At 39.2% G+C, this 25,018-nt stretch overlaps 1 protein-coding gene across 1 annotated transcript in view; it reads left to right on the top strand.

Moving 5' to 3' along the window:
* ACSS3 (acyl-CoA synthetase short chain family member 3) overlaps positions 1-25,018 on the top strand; it is an 87,918-nt gene that overhangs the window by 24,681 nt on the left and 38,219 nt on the right. Inside the window, exons 6-9 of the mRNA XM_086471389.1 lie at positions 1,637-1,717; positions 1,801-1,896; positions 15,230-15,381; positions 23,425-23,528. Of these exons, the coding sequence (XP_086327515.1) occupies positions 1,637-1,717; positions 1,801-1,896; positions 15,230-15,381; positions 23,425-23,528 (433 nt within the window). The remainder of the gene's footprint in view (positions 1-1,636; positions 1,718-1,800; positions 1,897-15,229; positions 15,382-23,424; positions 23,529-25,018) is intronic.

Genomic DNA, 25,018 nt, shown 5'->3' with positions numbered 1-25,018 from the left:
AAGCTCAATATAGTTTTCTGCCGGTGGTCTTACCACCACAAATTCAGAGACAGTATCACACATACCTGCATATGGTAGTGCTTAGGCTACTACTAGAAAATTATTTAATGTTGTGGCCTGTAGAGTTCAGAATCTATGGGGAGGTGAGGGAAAACAAATGTCAGTTTTGCTGAGAAAAATGTCTTCTGTTTTTGCCTTGAACGTGGGCGCTTTAAAGCAACACATATATCTTGAATTATTTAATTGTATTGTCAAAAGATCCAAGGTAAGATTCTTAGAACAGGTGTTTTCCTTGACTGTTAGTTTCAAAATATAATATTTCAGAGATAAAAGTTCTTCATTCCACTGTGTTAGCTCTCCAGAAAAAAAATATAGACACCTTGAATAAAACATCCATATAAGAGGGAGGTTGTCTACTAGCGCTAAGCTACAGTGAATAACTTAAAGAATAAAATTTAAGGAACTTGCTTTTAAATGGTCATGCAAGTAAAGTTACTCAGTTATGACCTTCATAACAAATCTTTCGTTAATTGGGGACTAAGAAGCTGAGACTAATAAAGGCAATGTGCTTTCTGAAATTTGTGAAGTATTATTTAACCATTCTCTGCTGTCTGTTTTAATGAGTTAATATGTCTCCACAGTTCCTCATTTCTTGGATGAGGCCTGAAAGTGCCTATTTTGTTCTGTTGACTTCATAAAGAGAATGTACTGTGCCTAGCACAGCAGATAGCTGCATTGTAAGGTCTGCTCTGTAGACATTTGTTTGGTCTGATGAATCTCTTCCAAATCTTAGTTCAGGACATCAGGACACAGTTTACTTAATTCTTTCTTCTAGAAACAGTGTAGTAGAAGATGATGAAATGTATATTAAACATAAAAATATTACGAAATATTGCAAGATTTTTTCCTATTAACAATGTTCCAGAGCTGTTTTTTGGCTTACTAAGGTGCATGATGTGATTGATACTCTCTCATTCTAATTTTCAAATCCTTCTTTTAGACTAAGACTGGGGTGTTCTTTATTTTGCATTTGTATGTATACTTCAGGCTAGATATTAAACCTTTCAAAAATAGTTTAATTGCTTTAAGCCAGTTTTCTGACATCTTTAAAAAGAGTCATTGCAGAAAGAGAGGTACATTTCAGGGAGTAATTCACCCCAGTTATTTTAGTGATCAGCTGCTCCACAGGTGCTCCTGTTTTCCAGTGATGATACAGAGAGACTAGGCAATGAATTGAAAACATGCCTAACATTTAGATGGCCACAGATTAAGTGAGGTAAATACGTGGTCTCTTATTTTTTGTCAGTATATCCAATTCTAATGAGAGAATTCTAGTTTTGTTAGTTATCTTCTGAAAACTATTGTCATCTAGGCTTTGTATTTTTTGTTTTCTTTTTTTTTGTATTTTTTTTATTCTATCTTTTGTTTATTTGTGTGTTTGTTTTCCCAAATTGCTTCTTCTGTGGGAATGCTAACACAAGCATGTACTTCTTGGAATGGATCCTTTTCTTAAGTAAGGAATATTGGAATTAGACAACTTTAAGCCTACTGCTGCTAAAACCCTAAAATTTCATTGAAGAGAGGAATATCATTGCATTCTTCAAATGATCTTAAGTATTCAAATTTTCTCATTTAGGGTGTTGTCAGACCAACAGGTGGCTATGCAGTTATGCTGAACTGGACAATGTCAGCTGTATATGGGCTCAAACCTGGTGAGGTAATTCTGTTTAAATGTCTGTAAATGTTTTTGAACTCCTCTTAAAAACGCCTTACTATATTTATGTTTTTATTTCACTTTAGGTGTGGTGGGCAGCTTCTGATTTAGGCTGGGTTGTTGGTCATTCCTACATCTGTTATGGGCCTCTCCTTCATGGAAATACCACAGTTTTGTATGAGGTATGATCCATTCTAAAAAGTCAGCCTTTGAAAACACGGCATCTCCTCCAGTTGATGCTCCTGATGATTCTGTATATGCCTGCCTATTCATCATGCCATGTATTTAAATTGTGTGTATATCTTCAGTGTTTATACTCTCCTGTCTATTACAGTAATTCTTAAAGAAAACTTCACTATCCTTCAAACTTGTCTACTTCATCTGTGTGACTGGTGATAGTCAGCGGGGCAATGAACTCCAGAACAACAGAACTAGAAATGGCAGATGGTGGAGTGTACCTGTGTTGCTGAGGCCTCAGCCATAGGCCATTAGACTACCTTTGTTATGGATCTAGGAGAGGATGTTGTGTTTTGCATGTCTGGAGATGACAAATTCTTACCGGATCTGAGTTGGAGGCAATTGGGAGCTCTGTGGTTGGACCCAGAACTTTTAAGGAGACTTGTCTCTTTTTTCCTTCTTCTACCACTCAAGGCACCTGAAGCCAAGACTCAGATGACATTCAGGGCTTGGTCCTTCTCCTTGGGGGATAAAACTCAGTGGGGTGGAGACACTAGTCAAATTAGAGTGGCCTGGTGCACCCTAACTTTGGTGCTCAAAAAGGAATCACTCTGCCTTACATTGTTATTTTTTTGGAGGTTATTGTTGATTCTCTAATCACCGGGCAAGAAGATACAGTGTTACTTGAAGCATCTTCTTCAGGGAGTGAATCCAGTATCCATCAGTGATAGTGAAAGACATTTCACATAAAAGCACCGATATTGTTAGTTCTTAAGCCTGCTGAGACTTGGTTGTCTGCATTCACCTGATATTAGGAATTCTGTGTATATCCCGACTTCTCCAACATTGTGCAGCGTGACACCCACCTAGTGATTGATCTGTCTTTTTCAATGGTCCTAGAGGCAGAAGTTGTTTTAGCTCTGCCGTTGTGGCATGCTGGTCACCTCTCTTGATTTGCAGTGGTAATTAGAAACATGTGAACCACTAAGGGAAATCCAATGGTACCCCAGAGCATACAAGAACTGCAAAAATATTGTGAACATACTGGATGCTGAGGGCATGAAAAAGCACATGAAACAAGCTGTGATGAAATTGTTAGAGTACCATCTGTAGCCAGTGCTTCTGGAGCAGGGGAGTCAGCATAATATGGTGGAATCATACTGTTCTACAGACCATCATAGGTGCAGAAGTTCTGCATAAGGAAATGGATATTATGGTTAAGCTTTCTCCATCTTCCTGCTCTTACACTGTACAACTGAAGATGACCGTACTAAAACAGAAATGGATTGTTACTTTTGTGTTTACAGAACCAGTTAAGTTGTTATTGGTTGAGATATGCTTCACTGTTATGAACTGGTGGGTAGCTGGTGCTGGGATTGTGCCTGAATTTTGAGTAAATATGTTTCTGAATCCTGGGGATACTGAAGAAGCATGGACAGTTGTAATAAGGTGAGGTTGCTTCCAAAATAGTTTGGATACTGCTGCATCAGACACTACAGAACTGACTATGGCTTGCTGCATCCTGTTTTGCAAGTTAGAAGTAAACTTTACTGCTCAAAGTTCACTCTCTTTATAAACTTAGAAGCAAGATTCTCACAAGCAGAAGATGCCTCTTGAAGCAGGTTGTGAATCCTCAAGTCCAGAAAAGCAATGGTCATTAGGCGTGCATCTACATGATATTTCAAATCACAGCAATAGTGCAGTTCTGAAATAAGTCTTTTGATTGTCCTTGCTTATTGGTTTGGTTCACAGTGTGGTTTTAGACATATGAATGACATCTTTACAGAGAAAGCTAAGACAGAAGCATTGCCACTTGGGATAAAAGGGTAGGATCCAATGAGTGGGACTGCACTACTATGAAGTTTTCCAGAGCAAAGGAAAAGTACATGTGCCAACAGAAAGCTTTAAAACTGTCAAGAGCTCCCACCTTATTCTGAAGTACTTCTTGTGCTATGCAAAAGGGCCAGACGCTATGTGTGACTTCGTGTTTGCTGATGATCACCAGATGTCTGCTTGTTCTGACCTTCAGCTGCTCCTTTATTTCTCCCAAGCTTTTGCTTCTAGCCTCTTCACGAGCCCTATTTCTTTTGCTGTTCCTGCTTTTATGATCAGTATCTTCCTTTATAACCTTATTAAAATTATTCCTCCTTTCCTACTACTGCATTTTGCAATAGTGACAACTATTGCATTGGCCTTCTGGAATATTGGGCAAGGGGCAACCTGGAGCTTGACAGCATGTGCTCTGAAAGGCCCAAAAGTTTCCCAGGCAGATGTACTACCCTGATGCTAATGTCAAGCCTGCTGCAGAGTGGGAGAGGACTGAAAAGCAGTGCTGCATTCATTTCAAGTAGATGAAGACCATGTTCCCGATGAGGTGGGAAAACCATGCTTCAGCGATGGCACGGTGGGTGTGCCGCAACCACAGAGATCTTGAACAGATCGTCAGGGGAGGGGAGAGCACACCACCAAGCCCAGTGCTCATGAGGACATCCAGGACCACCAGTCTGAGAGAAAAATCCAGGGAAAAGTGTGCCGACAGTGTTGCACACATCTATATGCCTGCAACCTCCAGAGGACCCCCACAAGACAACGTGCAGGAACATCCCCTCACTGCCATGGCAGGCAATGGGAACTGCAAAATCATGGTCCAGATGCCCACCTGAGTAAGCGTGCGTATTCTTTTCCTATAAATGTATTGAGCATGGGGCTGTTTTTAAGAGGTTTCTGGTAGAATTGGGGCACTGTTGCATAGCTGTGGGAAGGCAATATGTGTCCTGGATCGACTGTGAGAGCTGCTATGCCTTGAGAAACCCCCAGGGGCCTTGAGCTGTGAGGGAAGTCCTGTGGAGCAGCAAGCTCCATCAGAGACCACTTGTCCTGTCCCAGCTCTGCCTGTGTGCCAGGCACAGTCCTGGAAACTGTAGAAGTCATGAATGTGACATACGTTGATAACGGCTCTCCTAGGCTTCTGCACAAAACCCCAACCACACTGTCTCTTCATCTCAAACGCAGTGTATAGAGGACCTACCTTGTGGTGGTAGTGGTGCTGGTACTTCTGGCCACGTGTCAGATCCTGTCCCAGCCCTGCAATCAGCTGCTTGTACAACAAATACCATTCAAGACGATACCATTTCTTTGAAATGCAGTGGTTAAGTTAGTGATTGTTGGCAAACTATTATCTCTCCCTCTGCCCCAAGTCACGCTCAGGATAGGTCATAAAGGGAAGGGCACTGCAGGCTGGGGTAAGGCATAGTTGCATTAGCCAGGTTTACCTAAAACAAATGGATTGAATGCAGCAAGGAGTGTATGAAGCACACAAGTGTGGAGGAGGGGAAAATTAAAGACAGACAGAAGTATTTGGAATCAGTTCCTTTTTAAACGTTGCATAACATTTGCCAGATTGAAAGACATTGATGTCCAGTGATATTCCTCCCATCCCGCTCCATGCACTCCTGAATATTCAGTGGGTTGATGACTGTCTTCAGTGAAAGAGCAGACAAAGTCTTAACACAAGTGCATTGCTGGATGCCCCACCCATGACAAAGAGAGCAGAGAACTGTGCATACAGGTACTGCGGAAGCTGTGCTCAGTGTTTCAGTCTGAAGGAAGGTCTCAAAGATGTCCTCACAAATGGTTCAGACTAAAAGTGATCTCCTTGTTTTGGAAGGTACTGGAAACGTCTGCACAGTGTCTGTACCGCATAGCCTGCTGTCTTTCAGATGGCTGAACGTAGATTGCGGTTCTGTTATGCATTCAGTAAAAGCACAATGAGATTAGGCCTGTGCTGCACCATTGTCAAGAGTGTACCTTATGGTGTGGGTTGCAAAGGTATGCAGCCTCTCTCATGATGCTTGTTGGCATTGAGGACTTCATGAATGATCCTGTCCCTTCTCGGCAAGGCGGCAGTGGCATATGTTTGGTTCTGTGACCAGAGATATGGAAGATAGGGGATATAGAAACTTTATGGTAGAGCCTATTGGTGATGTGTGAACTGACATACTGCTGTCATCTGCATGAAAGCGATGAAAGGGACAGCATGACACTTCCTAGAAGAGAAGACCCTTCAGTCAAGTAAGCAAAGATCTATAGGATAGCTTTCCATCAGAAAACTTGGAGCTGTGTTTTTAGTCAAGTGAACAAGACTAAGTCTAGTCTAAAATAAACCTCAAATAACATCTAATGGAAGAGGTAAAGAGCATTGGCATTAAATGGTTTGATCTACTAATCTGCTCTAATATACCTCACTACTAGCTATGTAAACAGTCTGTGACACCGTATGTGCTCTTATTCATGTTATTATTTCATATGGTACTAAGTTTATTTTTACCAGTGCATGTAATAGGAAGAAGATTGATAGCCTCTCATAGAACAGCAGATTATGCCTAGGTGACACCTGTGTATGTTGCTCTGTATAAAATCCTGTTGTTTAGCATTTTTGTAACAGAAAAATGTAAAATAAGAAACAAAATGTAATGTTTAAAAGCAAAGCAAATGTTGAGGTCTTAAAAATGTGGTTTGGAATGTGTTCTTGGCTTTGTGGTTAACTTTTAAAAGTGTTAACTTTTTCTTCTGTTCTTGGAAAGACTGTGGGTAGTGTGTTAAGTTGTTCTATGAAATAGAAAATAAGCTTTTGTCAGGATGTTTTTGTTCTGCGTCATTTTGTGATCTGTAGGATCTGAGGCAAATACCTTTGGTTTTTAGCTTCTAGGCATTGGATTGATTTTTCAGTAATCTCTTAGAAAATCAGGTTTGCAAAACAAGGTATTTTTTTATTAAATAATAAAGCACACAAAGTGATAACAAGAAGCACAAGGGTTTTCTTTTTTCCCTGAACAGCTAAGACAGAGATGCTCACATTCCTTAATGCTCCCAGCCAATGATTGTAGCAGCTGGAGAAAACTTAAATAAATGGTTATTCTTAATTTGAATCTCAATGTACCTTCTGTCCAGGTAAAGTTTACTGACTTGCTTACTATCAGTGTTTAAAATGAAAGCTTGCAATGAAAGCCTTATTGAAATACACGGTGCAGAGAATATCTACAGTGCAACTATGGCAATAAAACCCAGCCATTTGTTTGAGTATTACTTATGCTCAGCTCTTTTTCGAAGAGTCTCTGAAGTGCTAATTTGGTGGAATCCACTTGCTTCTGTGAATTTACAAACCAGCTCACTGTGGAACTCCTGTAAGCTTTTGAGTCAATGACAAGTGTCAGCTTGCTGATTTCAGGCGTGACGCTTGGTTCTTAGTGCACATACAAGTTCTGAAGGACATTAGGAAGCAAGGTTATTTATAGGACATTGCATATTAAGACTAATTAAGTAGTTTTTTTAAAAAGGAGGAAGGCATTTGTTTAAAAGCAGTAGGGCAAATCCTAGGAAAAGAAATAAAGGCAGGGTTCAAAAGGAGAAGATAAGTGAGAGAATATGTTAAGCTTGTGAGGTAGACTCTTTTGCAGAAAGGATTCCTTAGTAACTAGATATATCTTTAAGTGGAAAAGAGAGTACAGTAAAGTTACTGCAGATCATATGATCAAATACATACATTTGTGCAGATGGATAAAAATGTCCAGAAGAACTAACACTATATACTTGTGTACTTGAGCTTGCAAATAACTGCAGATGCAGAGGTGGATTTGTGATATTTTGTAGTACAGGAGTACATACTGTAGAGCTGTCCTATATTTTTTTGCTCATCCCAGAGGCCATGCTTGTCAGATTCTTCATGTGTGGTGTTGTTTATGTAGGGCAAACATGGATATATCTGTGAGAACTCCTAGAAGTTCACTAATAATTTGGGGATTTATTTTAGTATCTTGAATTAAGTCATGTAGGCTGTCTGTGAACTACTTATGAAAGAAAGAGACTGCAGTGTTCTTTCTACTGCTTATAAAACCATAATTTTTTCTTGTGAAGAAGAGAAACAGTCTGAACACTTTTCTGCATTACTGTGGTGGCAGAAGAGACCACTGTGAACTAGAGAAACAAGCTTTGGCTCTGAAAAATTAACTGAAGTGTGCATGGCTTTGCATACTGAGGCATTCAGCATGCATTTTTCACCTGCCTTTTCCCGAGGTGAAAGGGTGAGGAAGAACGGTCTGTGTGCTGCACTTAAATCCCACAAGATTCCATTTGTCCCTTTCTTGTCAGGTGGTAACAATCTTTGTTGTTACATCTTTATAGTATGTAAAGACCCTGTGAAATCTTTGGGAATTTAGTATTCTTATGCAAAAACCCCCTGTTACTTATTTTGACCTTGTTCTGTTGTCTGGAAATGAAGGCTTAAAAGGGTGTGTGGACACCACTGTAAGCTATATTTAATTAAGTACTAGCATGCTATCCTTCAGTCTTGAATCTCCTTGCCCAGCAACTTGAATTATTTGTATAGGTAGTCAGAGTTAATAAGTATGTTCAAGATTTATGAAGCAGAAGTATATTCTAGGAAAAGAATATCTATTCTTCGCTGATCTTATAGTTGATGACATTTTTTGTGTTAGATAGTATGGATCAATATGTGAGGTAAATTTTCTGGTATCTGGTCTCCACACAAGCTAGAAATCTTTTCTTTCTTACTTTGCTTGGATTTACTGGCAAAGAATAGATCTGGGCAAAGTTAAGAGATAGACAAGCACAGCACAGGACTGCGCCTTCTGAGGTCAACTGTTGTGTGGTCACAAACTCTGCGGTATGTAATAGGCCTGTAGCTAGGATCACTGCTGGCTTTGCAGTACATGAAACAGTAAACTGTCAGCTGTTTTCACTGAAGACTTTGTAGACCGAATTCTTACTTGTATGTGTAGGAGTGTGAGAAATCTCAGCATACGCTGCTAAGAGCTTGTCCTTGCAGTGTCAGTGTGTGCCATACACGTACATTCCCATATGCAGATGGGTGTTCATAAAGGTAAGGCTACCTGTTGTGTAAGTGTACCTATATAGATAGTAATCTCTTTTTCCCCCTCGCGTGCATGACTGTTTCTTGTACTTCTAATCATCCATGGTTTTCAGTGGATTTGATCAACTGTTCTATCCACTAGTCAAAAAGTAGTGCTTTGATTTTATTTATTTATTTTTTTAATTTTAGAGTCCTACTTTTTGAATATTAAGGTCTTCTTTTCAGTTCCTTTGCTCAAGAATCAAGAAATTTAAAATTCAAAAATCAAGACATTCTGGAGGCAGTGAACACATACTTATTCAGAGTGTATTGACACTAAACATATGAGTTTAGCTGAAATTTGGAGAAGAAAAATAGATTGAGCTCTTTTCTAGTCTGTTTTTATGACTTGCACAATTTACCTAATGTTGGATAATTTTCAGACCCCATTTCCATATTTGTTTCATCTCCAGAAGCTCAGTATAGTTCTGGTATGCAATTTTGGGGGCTTCAGGGGCTTCAGGATATCTACAGATAATTAAGCAGAGAACTCCGGTTATAAATGACTTTCACTAGAAAAATAAAAAAGAAATAGTAAAAAAAAAAATAGAAAGAAATAGTCTTTAATCCTTTTCAAGTTTAATTCTGTTACAAAATAGTTCAATTTTCTAGTTTGTCTGGAAAAACCCCAGTGATTTCCCACTAAATTAATAGAATTTTAAGTCTGGGGACGACTGTGCTTGACTTCTCTGATATTCTGGATAACAAGGAGCAAAAACTTCACCCGGTAGCAGAAATGCACATTTATAGAATCAAATATCATATTAGCTTGAGTATTAAATTACTATAGTCTAATTAATGTTGAAATATCTAGTAGATGTAATTATATTCTTCATTCCAAAAGGGATTAACTCATCTCCACCACACTAGTTAAGTAGAAGAGGAAAGCAGTGTGAGAAAAATGACAATTTCTCGGAGATAAGGAAAAGACTTTGATAGTTTTATAGTAGCTATTTTTGACCACTGATACAGTGGGCCATGTTAAAATTGTTACATTAATTTGGTAGAAGAGAATCGCTGAAATAAATACTGCAATGAAGAGGTTTTCATTCTAGGAGGTGTAGAGCAAGACAAGAAAGAACAGGGAGGAAAGGGATGAGTTTCTTCAGCAGTCTCTGTTACATAGTCATCTTACAGTGAAGTTTTATCTCTGTGTGAATGCGTGGGGATCAAGATGGTTATTGTGATTGTCAAAGCACCTCCGAATTTAAAATGTGTTGGTTTTGGAAAATAAAAATAGTAAAAATCCTATTTCTGTAACAATGAGTATTAAAGGAAAATCAGAGTTAGTATCTGGTAGACATACATGTCTGCTTTGTGATTTGTGCTCTTGGTGAGAACACTATTGAACAGTAATAGCACATTTCCCATTTTTCTTTCTCTGAGATGCCACAAATTGTGTCTTCAGTCAGTGTTCATGACATCAGTGTTGTCTTTTTAAGGATTAAAAATGGGAAGAAAAGGAAGGCTTCTGTACACAGTGGGAGAAAAATAATGTTTACAAACAAGACTAGTGTATAGTTTTTCCTCTGCTTAGAAGACTGTTAACAGTGAATATTCATAAATTTGTAGTCAAAGTTTTTCCTAAATGATTGCCTAATGATGTGTTTTGGGTTGGGGAGTATCAGTATGCTGTTTAGGTATGGGGAAAGAACACTTCATCCCCTTTGCTTAGGGACAACCACTATTGAATATAAACTGCTGACTTCATACCCTCACTTCTTAAAGTGATTTGTTTATTTTTAAATTACTTAGTAGGTGACAACTTGTTGTTTTAACAATTGCTATGGAAACTACATGCTTTCAATTTTTACTTGCTGTAATGCCATTGTCAGGAATGTGAAAACAGTAATGAATTCCTTTGAATACAGCAAGGTTTGTTTGGGTTTTTTTTTATAATCTGTCCTGGATTGTTTTTCTCCAAGGCATGACAAACTTCAGCTATAAATAAGTCTCACAGCCCACTCTGGGTTGCTCTTGGTAATGGGATCGCAAGCTGTAAGCAATATGGCAATGTGAAGAGAACGTCTAGCTACTACCTGTGATGCTGTGATGTCAGGAGAAAGGTGGCAATTGTAGTTCCAGTGCTTGGGACTTTGAATTTGAGCTAAGGTAAGGAAGAGGATGCCCACACTTGGCAAGAAGCCATGCATTAAGGATTTCATTTGCGTGATTTAGGACAGAGAAGGAGCTGTTTTCCCGCACAGAAGTGTAGCAAGACATTGTTGTGCACATGGAGCCTTCTTGACAACGCTCACTGGGGTCCTTCCAGTCCCCAACAAATCTACAGGGTACCTGTAGGGTACACAAGTCTGCCGTTGCAACAAGTGTGCAGGGTACACCACAACAGCAACAGGTTTAAAATAGCTCTCATTTGGCACAGTTCTTGGAGGCATCCAGCCTTTCTACAGTTCTTGTAAGCCTTTATCATCAGCTTACAAAGCAAGCAGTGTGCCTGAAGTTTGCCAGTTTTGTGATCTTTCTGCCATACTGATTGTATTTGTGGAGGGAATTCAGTAGGATGCATCATCTCAACTTCTTAGTGGGAGGTTTGGCAGCAGGGTCAGCAGCAGAAGGATGAATGCCTCTGTGAACATATTATTTTAAATCCTGGTATGTCAGGATTTTGTGTGTGCTTTGTCATCAGCAGATTTTCGTAGCAATGACTTCTATGTATAATATTTGCTATTTCCTCTTCATAATTTTGAATTTAACTGAAGAGCCCCTTTTGGTTAGGGGTCAGACAGAAAGGGAGTTGCTGTGCTGTTACTGATGCATTGTTGATTATTTATTATAGCTGCTTTTACATGTCTTTTTCCTTAAGTAATCCATCCCAGTGGCTTCTGACTTTCTCCATAGGAGAACTTTCCTATCCCCTTGATCATTCTTGCTGCCTGACTATGAATTTTCTTTCATAATCATGTATTATCCATCAATACATTCTGCCTCAGGATGTCTGCTCAGCTGGTAGACATCTGATAAATTACATGCTAAATCTAGGTACTTGCAGAAAGATGTTCCTATCTGTCTGTTTCTGAGTCTCTTGGTAGGTTATTAAAAGAAAGTCTTTTCTACCTGAATCCTCCTAGCTGATACAAGAAGTGTCTGTTTCTACTTTTCTTTTTAAAATTAGGTGAGGCATATCACACTCTTTCTGACTGTCTTGTTCTTGTTTACCATGTTCATAGTTTCTGCCAACCACAGATATTATTGCCAGTAACTTTTAAAATAAATTTTCATCTTCAGTATTGATGCAAATAATGAATAGCAACAGGTCTTGAACTGATCCCTGCAGAAATCCAGTGGAAGCACCTCATTTGCTCATAGTCCCCAATTGACTCAGCAATCTGTCAGCATATTCTGAGTTCAATTGCCCTGTGCTTTATTGTTTATATTGCTAACTTTTTAAAAATCAAAATTGCATGTGGTGATAAGCCTCTCATGGTATCTTGCAGTACTTCTTAAAATTTTTGTATAATGAATGAGAAGTCTTTTTGGCAATTTTATTTGTAGTTTTTTGGGCTCTGAAATTAATTTGCACTGTCTCAGATTTGTTTTGCTTATGTCAGTTTTGTTTATGCATTTGCTAAACTGTGAACAGCTGCCAAGGCACTCGGGAAGGTTTTCTGCAGAATGAATAAGAATATTTTACAGCTGGGCCAGACTTTTTTTCCCCTAAATGAGTATTTTAAGTGTTGCTTTATTCTTTGGGTATTATTTCCTGTCAACTGCCAGGTGAACTTTCTATTCCTTTCCTTCCTGTCCTGGTGTTACATGTTTTTCTCCTAGATCCGAGAACGGTACTTCTCCAAACCAAAGCTGGTGTAGTTACCTGTGACAAATATCAACCTGTCAGAGCCCTGCATGCCTACCCACGCAGTCCTGAAGGTTTAGCTGCTTGTGTGGAAGATGATCTTGGGCTCGGGCTCGGGCTCAGGCTCAGGTTCAGGTTCAGGCTCGAGCTTGCTGGAGGTGTGAGGCCCGGGCACAGCTGCGATGTAGCTTGGGCAGAGACCAAGGGTGAGGTCCTGAGTGTAAATTGCCTCCCGAGGAAGAGGAGGCTACTTTCAGCCTTTCTCACAGCTCTGCTGTTTTCCTGGTGGTCTGATCCAAGCTGTACCATTGCAAACCTGGCCTTAAGCAGGGGCAGCCAAGCCCCTAGGAGGGAGGGGATGTGCTCAGGGCCAGACACAGCCCTTGTATGGGCTGTGGACGTTTCTGTTTGGTTAAAGATAACAGCCTACATTATCACTGGCAGACTAACCAATTTCAGATTGCTCCATTGATAGGTTTTTTTGCTGTCCGAGATGATTGGTACTAGTTCAGTTACATAAGTAGTTAATGAGAAATTTATGGAAACCTGGAATTTTTCAGAGTCTGAGACCCGTTGTTTTAGCGTTAGTGATGGGGGCTTGAACTCCTAACCAGATGGTTACAGATCTGCAGGTATAGTGAACTTTTTAGTGAGATGACATCAACTTGAATAAATAGGTTCGTGAAACATATTGATGAACACGTGGAAGTTGTGATGAAGAAGTCTACAAGGACAATGCTTAAAGACAGTCTGGTGAATAATTTTTCTTTGGGAACTGTGCATTATCTCACTTTTTCAGCAAGCAAATAGCATTCTTTAGCATTTATTTTTCATAATTTAGGATAGGCTACTAGCAAAAAGGGGTTTAGGTGTTGGTGATACTCCTCCCTGCTACTTGGGCTGGGAACTGTTTCTTTTGTTTATTTTCTCTCCATTTGCTTCTCACCACCTACTCCATCCTTTAAAAAAGAAAAGGCTTTTCAGTTGTGCATTCTGTTTTGTCTTGTTTTTTTTTTTCCTTTTATGGTGATCCTCTGCTCCAGCATGCCTCTTACCAACAGCATCTCACCATATGGCTTCAAAGCTGATGGTACGTATCTGACCTCAGGCGTCCTGTGTTCTTTAAATCTGCCAAATGGTTCATTGGTGTTCTTGCTAGTGTTCAGGCACAGCTGGATGCGGAGCAAACCTGGGGAAGACTGCAGTGGTAAGGGCAGATAGGAGTGAGGGAAAAGGCTGAATTCCTCTGAGCTGGTATTACAGCCAGTGTGCTGCTTTTTGTGTTGGGGTGGGGCAGCTAACTTGATGAGTGCGTGTTTTTGTAAAGGCATTTACTGTGTTACTAGTGCCTCATTATTGGAATAAAAATACTGAGTTTAGTAATTCTTCAAGGTATTTAAATGCCTCTGTTCCTTTTGCCTCTTGCTAAAATGAAAAGAATTAATTAGAGTTTTGTGTGCTGTTTTCTTTTTTCCGTTGGACTTATTAATCTATGCATTTACTCAGGGATGGTGAAGGTATGAATTTGTCTTGAGACTGGTGAACTGCTGTAAAGATGGTGTCATTTCAGTAGTGAAACTTTCTATCTGTTTGTGGCTTCTTGCATAAAGCATTGACAAAGATGTTTGCAGTATGAAAAGCCTACATCTCTTCTAACTTGCGTGCTCTGTCAAAGTTCGTCTTCCAAATGTGGCCTTTCTAGTGAAAAGGTAATAAGGTAATACCTGTAGGCCTAAAACTCATTCCACATTAAGATCATATTTTCATAATTTCAGAATATGTATGGAGCAATTCATGCACTGCAGTAATTACAATAAGAAGGTGATTATATGATCGTGTGCCAACTGCTTTTCATATTTGCAGCACCACAGAAAAGTATTATTATTTTTTTATTATTACTTACCATTAGGCAATTTGTCATTGTAATCTCATTATTTCTGTTTACAATTCTCTTGACTATGCCCTTAGCTCAAGACAATGTTTAGTTTTTTTAAAAAACTCAACCACAAACAAACCACAGTCTGGTAGCACACTAAACCAGAAAAGGGGCCTTCAGCTTCTCTCCAGACTTCATGTGGTGTAGCAGCACGAATGTTCCAAGAAGCCAGTTGTAAGCAGCAAAGTGGGAATTTTTCCAGAATTGGAGGAAATTTCTAGGTAAGAAAAAGCTGGCATTATGCCCTGTAGGCCTGTGCGTGGGGATCTAGCTGCAGTGCCAGAGACTCCTAGTTCAGTGGGGCTCTGGGTGTTTTACAGGCTGCTTCGCAATAAGAGTAGGTGTAGGCATGACTCCCTCTGCTGACAGCATAACAGCTCTTTATAGCTGTCTTTTCATTCACATGTCCATTTGTCCTGTTTTTCTAAGTAGCAGCTAGTATATGCTGTGCTCATGCAAGAGATGGTGCCCAAAGTTTGTGAACTGATTTCTACAAGTGCATATGCTGACAGTATTATTATTTTTAACAAAGCCTTCTTGAAAGTCTTGAAATTACTTCTGTTGCTGTGCTACCACTACTGTTATGTGTTCAATCTTTGAACTGTCAAGGAATTATGAGGTATTTTTATCCTGTGACATTTTAAATTATTCTCTCCATAGGGGAAGCCTGTGGGAACGCCAGATGCTGGTGCCTATTTCCGTGTGCTAGCAGAGCATGAAGTAGCTGCCTTCTTTACTTCACCAACTGCAATTAGAGCAATCCGTCAGCAGGACCCTGAGGCAGTCTTGGGAAAGCAGTACTCTCTGAAAAGGTGAACTAAGGATACACGGGAAGCAGTTTCTTACAGAAACAGGCTGGATGAACTAAGAATAGCAGAGTGTCTGGGGCTTTGCCCACCTCTGTATGCCAGAATTTAAATGTACAATTTAGGTGTACGTGTATTTGCTTGTAAATTTATATTGATAGTTTAGAGGAGATGAAAGCTGTTAAAAAGATTATGACTCTAAGGTTAAGAGCTCTTACTGAGTTAGGATTGCTCGCTCAACCTTATTTTACTCCACCGTGCTTATACCCTGTAATGCAGTCTTGGATTACAAGATCCTGTACTGTTTTCCCACATGACCTCTCCTTTCATGAAGTGCCCAGGATCTTCAGTGTTCATTTAATTGGCAGCCAGTCAATGTTTTGCTTATCTCCCCATAACTTAGTTACTGTTTATGGTTATGCTCCAAAACCTGAGCTATTTGCTATCTCATACTGTTTCTAAAGTGTTTATCACTATACTGTCAGGATACTTGAAAATCGTGACTGAGTTCATCCTCACAAATCCCCTGTGAGATGAGAGAGTGGTATTATCTGTATTTTGCAGATGGGAAGCTGAGGCACAGAGAGATTAAGGTCAAAGTCTTCTAGTCTGAGCCACTGAACTACCACTATTTCAGAGTTCTTAGCATTATATGGTTAAAATACGTTATTAGCATTATATTAATAGAATGCCTCTCCCACTGACTTGCATCTGTGAGTGTTTAGTACTTCTGCAGACCAAGTTACTGTATATAATCACAAACATTCTACACATGAAAAATAGTGGTTTTGAACCACATCTAGTCTTGAAGTTGAAAAATTTGCTCAGCGTCAAACAAGGACTGTGTCAGACTGTATAGGCAGTATTCAGTTCTAAGAACGTCTTTTATCACACTTGTCCAAAGAGAAGGGGAAGATATAAAGCCGTGTGGCTTCATTAGACCTCCATGCTCTTAATTGCTCAGGAAAGTTTTATTTATTATATGGATTTATTCCTGAGGTATTCATTACAAGTTCATCATTACTTTCTTCCATCTGTTTTGAGTGCTATCATCAATCCTTACCCCTCCTTGAAATAGGAAACAAGCTCATTTGAGACCCTAATGCGTTATTCTTCTATGGATGTTTATTGACAAGAAAGTGGCTCAGATGCTAGAAAATTGAATTGCTCTTCCTCAGCGTTTTTTAGACAATGACTGCAATGACTTAGTCTATCTTTAGACTCTTCATTTAAAGGAAAATCTGCTAACCTGCTCTATATGTTGTCACATTTTCTGTCCAAATGAGAATTCTGGATAAGAATCTCCTTGCTGATAGCAGTTGTGCCAGATGTAAAGAGGTATTTCATCATTCCTATTCAGTGCATAGTTAATGAGCTTCTCCATTTGTCTGCAAATTTAGTTACTTCATAATTCACTCTGCTTTGGGCCATGTCATTCACTTGGTATGTGACTTCTTTTTACTAAACTCTCTAGTGCAGCATTTAATGTGTAGTAGGTGCAGTTGTTAAGAAATGGAGTCCAACAGGTGATTAAAATTCCATTTTTAGGAAAATCCTTGCTTTTGCTTGTTGCTTGGATGGACTTTTCAAGATCAAGTGAATTCTGTTTGTTCCAGTTTGAAATCAGTCTTACTTTTAGTTCATTTACTTGATCTGTGATGCTTTCTTCTCAGTTATAGGGTGCAGAATCTTTGAAATGAGATGTCTTTCTCCTAGATGGGCTAAGGTGTGTCCTTACTTACTCTAGAGACTCCAAAACACATGTCCAGGAATGCAGTCCTGGAAGAGGTTTACACCATGGTACATTTAATTCCTGAAAAACTATATTAAAAGACCAATAAAGGTCAATATAACTTTTTAAAAATCCTGTTAAATAAGGTAATTACTGATAAGGTACAGAGTTCGTAGGCAGTGCCAGATTCCAGTATGCAAGGGAGTAAATTTAATTATAAGCAGACTTGCATTCTTTTGAAATTACTTAAGTTAAATAAATTTCTGTTAAGAACTGATGTTGGTGGCATCAGTGGCCTCTGCACAAAATTGCACATGAGGTTTCCAAGGGTTCTGGTGTGTATGCTTCAAATTCGTTGTTGGCTGTTGGAGTCAGATCTTGAAAATTGTTTGCCTTTGACACAAAAAGTCACCTATTTCTTAAACACTGCTCATGTTTAACAGTAAGAGATGTTAATTTATAATACTGTAGGATAAAAGCCCTGCTCAACCATATATTGCTAGAGGATCTAAAGACCTGGCTTTTGATAACATGCAGTGCTGCTAAGCAGGCTGTCTGATCGTATTGCTGCCTGTTGTGTTTGAAAACCAAGTAACATCCAAATTCTACGACCCTCATGTACCTGAACATATTCTGTTCAGCTTTTGGAATCTGTTCTCATCTTCATGAGGTTATTCCGTATCACTGAGCCATTAACTCTTCCCATATTTGAAATGACATTTTATCCTTTAATTGACATAGTTGTTATGAACTGGTTAGATCTGATTTCCAAATGATTGACAACTGACAGTTTTGCATGAAATGAGGCAAGAGGACATTAGATTAACATAAAAGTAATAATTTGTAGTTTGCGTCTCATAGCCTACTTGGCTTTCTTGACTTCAAGTCAATTGCAAATGTTCTGCCATTTTATATCTAGAGAATCTAGAAATTCTAGCTTGTTCATCTGATACCAGATATTAATGCACTTGCTTTAGAAAAAAATATGAGACTGCATAAAAACCGTGCAGAAATAATGCATGTAAAGTAGATTAGGAACTCCCATTTTCTGTCTGATAAGACAGGAACGAGAGGATGTGAAATTGAAGTAGCAAATTCAAAACTGTTAGAACGAAATAGTTTCTCATATAATCAATGTCACACATACTGCTAGATGATATATGATTCAGACCCAGAATTTAGGACAATTGAAGTACATTATGCAGTTCTGTCTGCTACTCACTGCTCTGTGCTGCTGTAGATCACGTATGGCCATTCCTGTTGGAAACCTGAGCTGTATTAATGGAGAGCTTTTGTGGAGTTCCCCTTCACCCACACTGTGAGAGGAGCTGAGCTGCAGTTGTGTACTCTGTCTCTCTTGACTTATTTAACATGATGCAGATAGAGTTTTTGTTTGCCAGAAAAGGACTAGTGTATGCATTCCGGAATGAAAAACACTTCTGTGATCTTTTTATTTGGAAAAGTGCAGCTCAGATTGCTACTCCTGTGAACACTTCTGCTTTTGGGAAGTGGCTTGGAGATGTGGTTTCGTTTGTGCTTGGAGTGACACCAAAATGTGCATGCTGTATTGAACAATTTAGATTGCATCAGGGCCATTAGGGACCTTGATCTGACCCCTATATCAAGCGGTACTTCAAGTCCGCTCTGCTGGACTCTTGAGTAGAGCCTAAAAGCTTGATTGAACTGAATTTTATGTTAGGAATGTAGGTTTTCAGAACAGCTTAGGACATATTTATTTAACAGAGAAATTTTAAGATCTTTCTTCCCCATTAACTGCATTACAGTGATAGATGATTGCAGTAGCAGGTGCATTGACATGCTTTGAAGTTTTAAGTGGACTGTTAAAAAATTGTTCGGTGGGACATTTCATAACCATTATCATCTCTCTCTTGCTATACTGTTTCACAGGAGAAAATAATTCCATATTTCTTGTGCTTTGTTAGGTTTTGGCATGTTGCTCTGATACTCTTTTTGATGGTTTTGTGCTGTAAATTTGCCAAAGAGCTAATCCCTCTCCTTCTCGCAACATAAGGTTGCTCTTGAGCCTGCAGATTATTAAATCTGATTGTTGTACCTGGCAATTCAGAAGACAGGAATTCTGTTTTTGGCTCAGGGGGTAACATAATGTCTTAACTTTTTTGTCAAGTATTTGAAGTTCTTGGTGTTTTAATAGCCTCATTTTTAATCTAAGGACACAACAGAATTTTTCATCAGTTTATGAAGTTAATGAATTCATAAATTGAATTTTTACATCATAGCTGAAATGTGTTTACTGTGCCTAATTACAGAACATTCCGTCTAATATAAATTGAGCAGTGCTTAACAGGAGTGTCCTGCACGTGAACATGAGTCTTGAAAACTTCATAAAATACATATTTGTGGTTTTTACTTATACAATATTTTGTTCTCTTCTATCATAAACTTCTATCTGTGTTAGAACTTCCAGTTAGCTATTAACTGTAATTATCAGCAGTGGGTTGTGCTTTACAATAAAAAGGTGCAAGGTATTGATTTGAGTCACACTCATTATCTTCTAATGTGGGAGATGTGCTCAGAAAGCAAAATTATGTTGTGTATTTATGAGTACAGAAAGCTATGCTTATTTGATGTGAAAGCTGCTTATACATTTGACCCCCTGCCTTCTATTCCAAGATGGAAGCCACTCCAAGCCATCCTGAGGTGTCAGAAAGGAGGGTTGGCCGAAATGCTGTTCCAAAATTAAGGAAGTTGAATTCTTTCATCTGCATGGAGTGTGAATATTCGAAGTGTGCTTTTTGGTTTGGGCAGCCTTGTTATGCCTAGACCTCTAGATAAGAGGTCAATGTCTAGGTTCCCTCTTAGAGTTATCCCCAGTTCTATGGTCAGACAGGCCGATCTGTGCATTTCTCATTCTCGTTTCTGACACTCACCCTTGAGTTACTTGCTCTGATTTTTGTCGTAATTTAATCTTAAATTGCTTTCTGGATTTTGTCTGCATGGAAAGATGAATCTTGTAGTTCTCTTTCTAAATTACATGCCTCTGAAGTGAAATTTCTTTCATGCCCACCATATCTAAGAATTCTTTTTGCGGCCATAAGTCTACAGGTTTTACAAAATCAATGCCATTTGTGTCCATTGCTGAAGGACAAGAGTCAAGTCCTTTGTTCAGCAGTTGTCTTCACTCATAATGGACTGTGTGAAGACTTGAAGTGAAGCAAAATGTCACTGACATTGATCTGGCTGTAGTAGAGTGTGCTGCAATCCTAATGAGGGGAAGTTTTAGAGAAGTATTTTTAATCCCATGGTCTGATGTTGGGCCGCATAAAGCTCCGTTCATATCTTAATTAGGCATTCTGTCATCTCAGAAGCCTTGAGGATTGATGCAGTACTTGGTAGAGTGTCTCTGCAGTTTCTCTTGGCATGACAGGCAGTTCATGAAATGTTTAGTCACTTGTAGTGTGAGTATACCTTTACGCTTCCACTTGAACAAAGAAATAGGTTATTTGCTAGTAAACAGAGTTCTTCTGATGTGGAGTGTGAATCTGTGTTTGCCTCTTTCCTCTCTTCCCTCAACTCTTTGAGGTTTTAAATTGCATCTTTGAGTAAAATGCAAATGCTGTCTTTGTTGGTCATATGCCATGTAGGGAGGATTTGGGAGAGGGAAGGCATGAGCCCAATATGTGCAGATACGACAGAAGGGAAGCATGTTCTTTGGTCTGTAGTGAGAGGGCATGTGCATGACAGCTCTATATTCAGAATTCACATTATACCTCATGGCAGGATTGCACCTGGTGGTTACAAACAGGCATGGATGTGCCTGAAGTGTTTCAGACTGCCACACCAGCCTTCCAGGGAAGGAGATACAGTTTTCCATGGTGGTTTGTCTTTAAAATGAAATCAGAAATGTTGTGTCTTAAATTTCCCTATAGTTTACATTTTGTTTCCTAAATAGATGATTTCTCTTTCAAAATCTTGGTTAAACGGGGACGTGTTTAAGTGTGTGCAGCAAAGATAAGAGTGTCCAAAACTTTCAGACATTCCTGATTTCCTTTTTCTGAGATGCAGGAACATATCTTCCGAGTTACAGTGCAATAACTTAATAGCTGTGTCTATTGCTATTTTTTTAAACAGTAGCTTAACAAAGTCTCTAGACTGTGGCTTAGTCGTGTGTTAGTTAGTGTTGCCCTAGGGCCTTAGATTTTGTTTTGGTTTGGTTTTCATTTTGGTTTTGTTATGTAAAAAATAAACTTTACCCTTATGAGTCTTTTAAAGGTAAATTACTCTGTAAAGTTGCCTATTCTTCTTTGTGGACTACAGAAGAAGCCTAGAGAACTAGTTCAGCATAGACATATTTTTTGGATAATAAGAGCCAAGTAAGATAAATACCATACATTGCTCTCAACAGAAATCATGGTGTCACAACATAGACTATAAAACTAGGATTGTACTAATGACAAAGTATTGAATATAAATCAGCAGTTCATTTTGAGTATAGTTGGCCATTCAATTTCATCTGTGCTTCGTGAACCTGAACTAAAAGTTCTGTGTTCCTACCTGAAGAGATTTTCTTATTTCTTTATTGGAGATGTGGGGTCAAGATTGTAAATGGTTCTTCTCTTTAGTATCTTCTTATTAGAGGATGGTGTCTGGCCAGTGTCATGAGTATCTGTGAGAAGAGAATAGCATAGCATAGCATAGCATAGCATAGCATAGAATAGAATAGAATAGACTATTTCAATTGGAAGGGACGTACAATTACTGTCTAGTCCAACTGCCTGACGAATTCAGGGCTGACCAACAGTGAGAGCATGTTATTAAGGGCATTATCCAAATGCCTCTTAAATGCTGACAGGCCTGGGGCATCAACCACCTCTCTAGGAAACCTATTCCAGTGTTTGACCACTCTTAGTAAAGCAATGCTTCCTAATGTCCAGTCTAAACCTCCCTGGCACAGCTTTGAACCATTCCAGTGTGTCCTATCACTGGATACCAGGGAGAAGAGGTCAGCACCTTCCTCTCCATTTCCCCTCCTCAGGAAGCTGTGGAGAGCAATGAGGTCGCCCCTCAGCCTCCTTTCTCCAAGCTAGACAAGCCCAAAGTCCTGAGCCACTCCTCGTAGGACATGGCTTCCAGTCCTGTCAACAGCTTTGTTCCCCTCGTCTGGATGCACTGGAGTACCTTGACATCCTTCTTAAATTGCGGGGCCCAGAACTGGACATGGTACTCGAGGTGAGGCTGCTCCATATGCAGTTAAACAGTGCTTTAAATTGCTTGTTAGGAAATAAGTGTAAAAATTCTGCTATGACATGAATAAAGTTTATGTGAAAGTTAGAAAGATCGAAACCTTAGCAGCATGCAGTAATGTACGGTAATGTCTAGCTTCTGAGTGCTGATAGTCATATTTAAGAAAGCTGCTGTTGACGTAGAGGATCTTATCATTCTAAACAGGGCGTGAAGTGAATTTGTGTTGCTTAATGAAGGATGATGAAGTGTGACTAAACAGCTGATAAAAGATTCTGAAGTTAAAGTCTATATGTAGGTTTAATACCCAGTTATATAGCACTACCTAATTTAATGGTACAAACATGCAGATCACATCTGTCAGGACTGCCAGGCATCGCATCTCTTCTCTGCCAAAGTTGCTTGTGGAGTGCCCAGTCTGGTACTGGAATGTCTGGTACTGCAATCAGGGACCAAAGGCTGCTGAATCTTGTTCTGACTCGCATTATCTAGTAGGATTGCTTTATTTTTTAAAATTATGTATATGTAGCCTGCCTCTTCACATGAAAATGGCTTTATTTCCCATTGTTTCCCCCAAAACTCATTTCCAAATGCCTATAAAAAGATGACTCAACAGTTCAAAACATACTAAAATCTGTTTGAATTGAACATTATTAACAACTTAAAACTAAGGGTTATGCTACAGTTATTTCCATTTAGTTCTGTTTCTGTATTTATTAATTTTTCTGATCTCTCTTTCTGACCCTTTTTTTGGTATTTCATTCTCATGTCTTGCCTGATTGATATCTACCTAGTTCCTGTGTACAGAGCATTTAATTATTTTTTACTTCCATTGATAGTTGCTTGCCTCTGGTCTCCCAAGGTCTTTGCATTCAGAAAACAAAGCTTCTTTTACATGATGTATTAAGTAGCATAAATTAATACTGCTAAGATTGTAATTGTTACTTAGTAGGAAGGAGCATGCAAAGAGGAACTGTCCTCCCTCCCCTTTTCTTTTTATCTGGGATACCAACCAGAGGTATCTATTGAATTTGTTATCTTGTTTTCCTTTCCCCATCCAGATCAAGATATGTACTTTTTAAAATTTTTATTTAAAGGTTCAGAATGTTATTTGTAGCTGGTGAGCGCTGTGATGTGGACACGCTACAATGGGCAAAGAAGGTCTTCAAGGTACCCGTCTTGGACCACTGGTGGCAAACTGGTGAGTGCTTTAAAATCCTGTTTGTAAAATATCATGAGAAGGTACTTCCAAACTTGTTTCCTGAGTCTGCAGGTAGGACTGGCTTTTCTTTCCATGAACATTTAAACAGGCAAGACAAAGTTGAAAGTAAAAATTCAAGCAGGAAGAATGTTTCTGGAAGTGCTCTGAAAAGTGACTTCAGGATATATTTAAAACACAGCATTTTTAAAAGCTATATAGAAAAAAAAAGGGTATTTTCTGATGACTGTGTTTAAAAAAAATAAAAGGAAAAAAAGTTTGCATCAGTTATTTTTTCCAAGTGTATTTTTGTGTTGTTTGTATGTGTGACTATTTTGTGCCAGAAAATTTGGTATTTAGGGAAGCTTTCAGGTTTAAGTTAAGTTTTTTATACATATATTTTGTGTAATTAAAACCAAAACAATCTGCAGCACAGAGTAGACTCCTTGGTCTTTAATATTGTTCTGTATGGATTTCATCCAACTTCTATTGGTTATTTTGGCATGCTCTTAAATTAGTTTGTAGTGCGACTTATTGAGCTAAAGCCATTTCAAATATGGTGTTTGAGAGCATTTAATGATTCAATTAGAATGAAGACTCATTTTTATTTCCAAGTAATATCTTTAGAAAGCTGTGCTGTTGAATGTAAGCAAGGCATTCAGTCTGAAGAAAAAAATTTACTAAGTCAGAGTTCCTATCAGAGAATTGTATTTCAAGGGATAAGGAGAAGGAAGGAAGGAAGAGAGGATCACAGAATCATTGAGGTTGATGAGGACCTCCTGAGTTCAACATCCCTGCTCAAGCAGGATCAGGGACAGAGTTGCCCAGGATCCTGTCCAGTTTTGAATATCTGTATGGATTAGGATTCCCCAGCCTTTCTGAGCAGCCTGTGCCAGTGTTTGAGTGCCCTCACAGTAAAAAATGTTTTTTCTTGTGCTCAGCTGCAATATCCTGTGTTTCAGTTTGTGCCTATTGCCTTTTGTCCTGTCAGTTGGCACCACTGAGAAGTCTGGCTGCCTCTTCTTCATTCCCTGCCATCCAATATTTATATATGTTGATAACGCCTCCCCTGAGTCTTCTCCAGACTGAACATTCCTAGCTCTCTCAGCCTCTCCACATATAAAAGATGTCCCTTTTCCTGGCTATTCACTGAATTCGCTCCAGTAGCTCCATCTTCTGTACTGGGAAACCCAGAACTGGCCCCTCCAAATGTGGCCCCATCAGTGCTGAGCAGAGAGGAAGGATCATCTTCCTCAACCTGCTGACAACATACTTCTGCAGCCCAGGATTCTGTTTGCCTTCTTTGCTTCGAGGATGCATTGCTATCTCATGGTCATCTCGCTGTCCACCAGGATCCTAAGGTGATTCTCTGCAGATTCTTCTATTTCCAGCTGGCTGGTCCCCAGTATGCAGTGGTGCCTGGGGCTATACCTCCCCACATGCCAGACTTTGCAGTTCCCTTTGTTGAACTTCATAAGGTTCCTGCTGACCTA

Source organism: Leptosomus discolor, chromosome 1, assembly GCF_034619465.1.
Source record: "Leptosomus discolor isolate bLepDis1 chromosome 1, bLepDis1.hap2, whole genome shotgun sequence".
Lineage (NCBI taxonomy): Eukaryota > Metazoa > Chordata > Aves > Leptosomiformes > Leptosomidae > Leptosomus > Leptosomus discolor.
The sequence above is the reverse complement of the archived record's forward strand: the minus strand, read 5'-3'. Positions and strand labels throughout refer to the sequence as shown.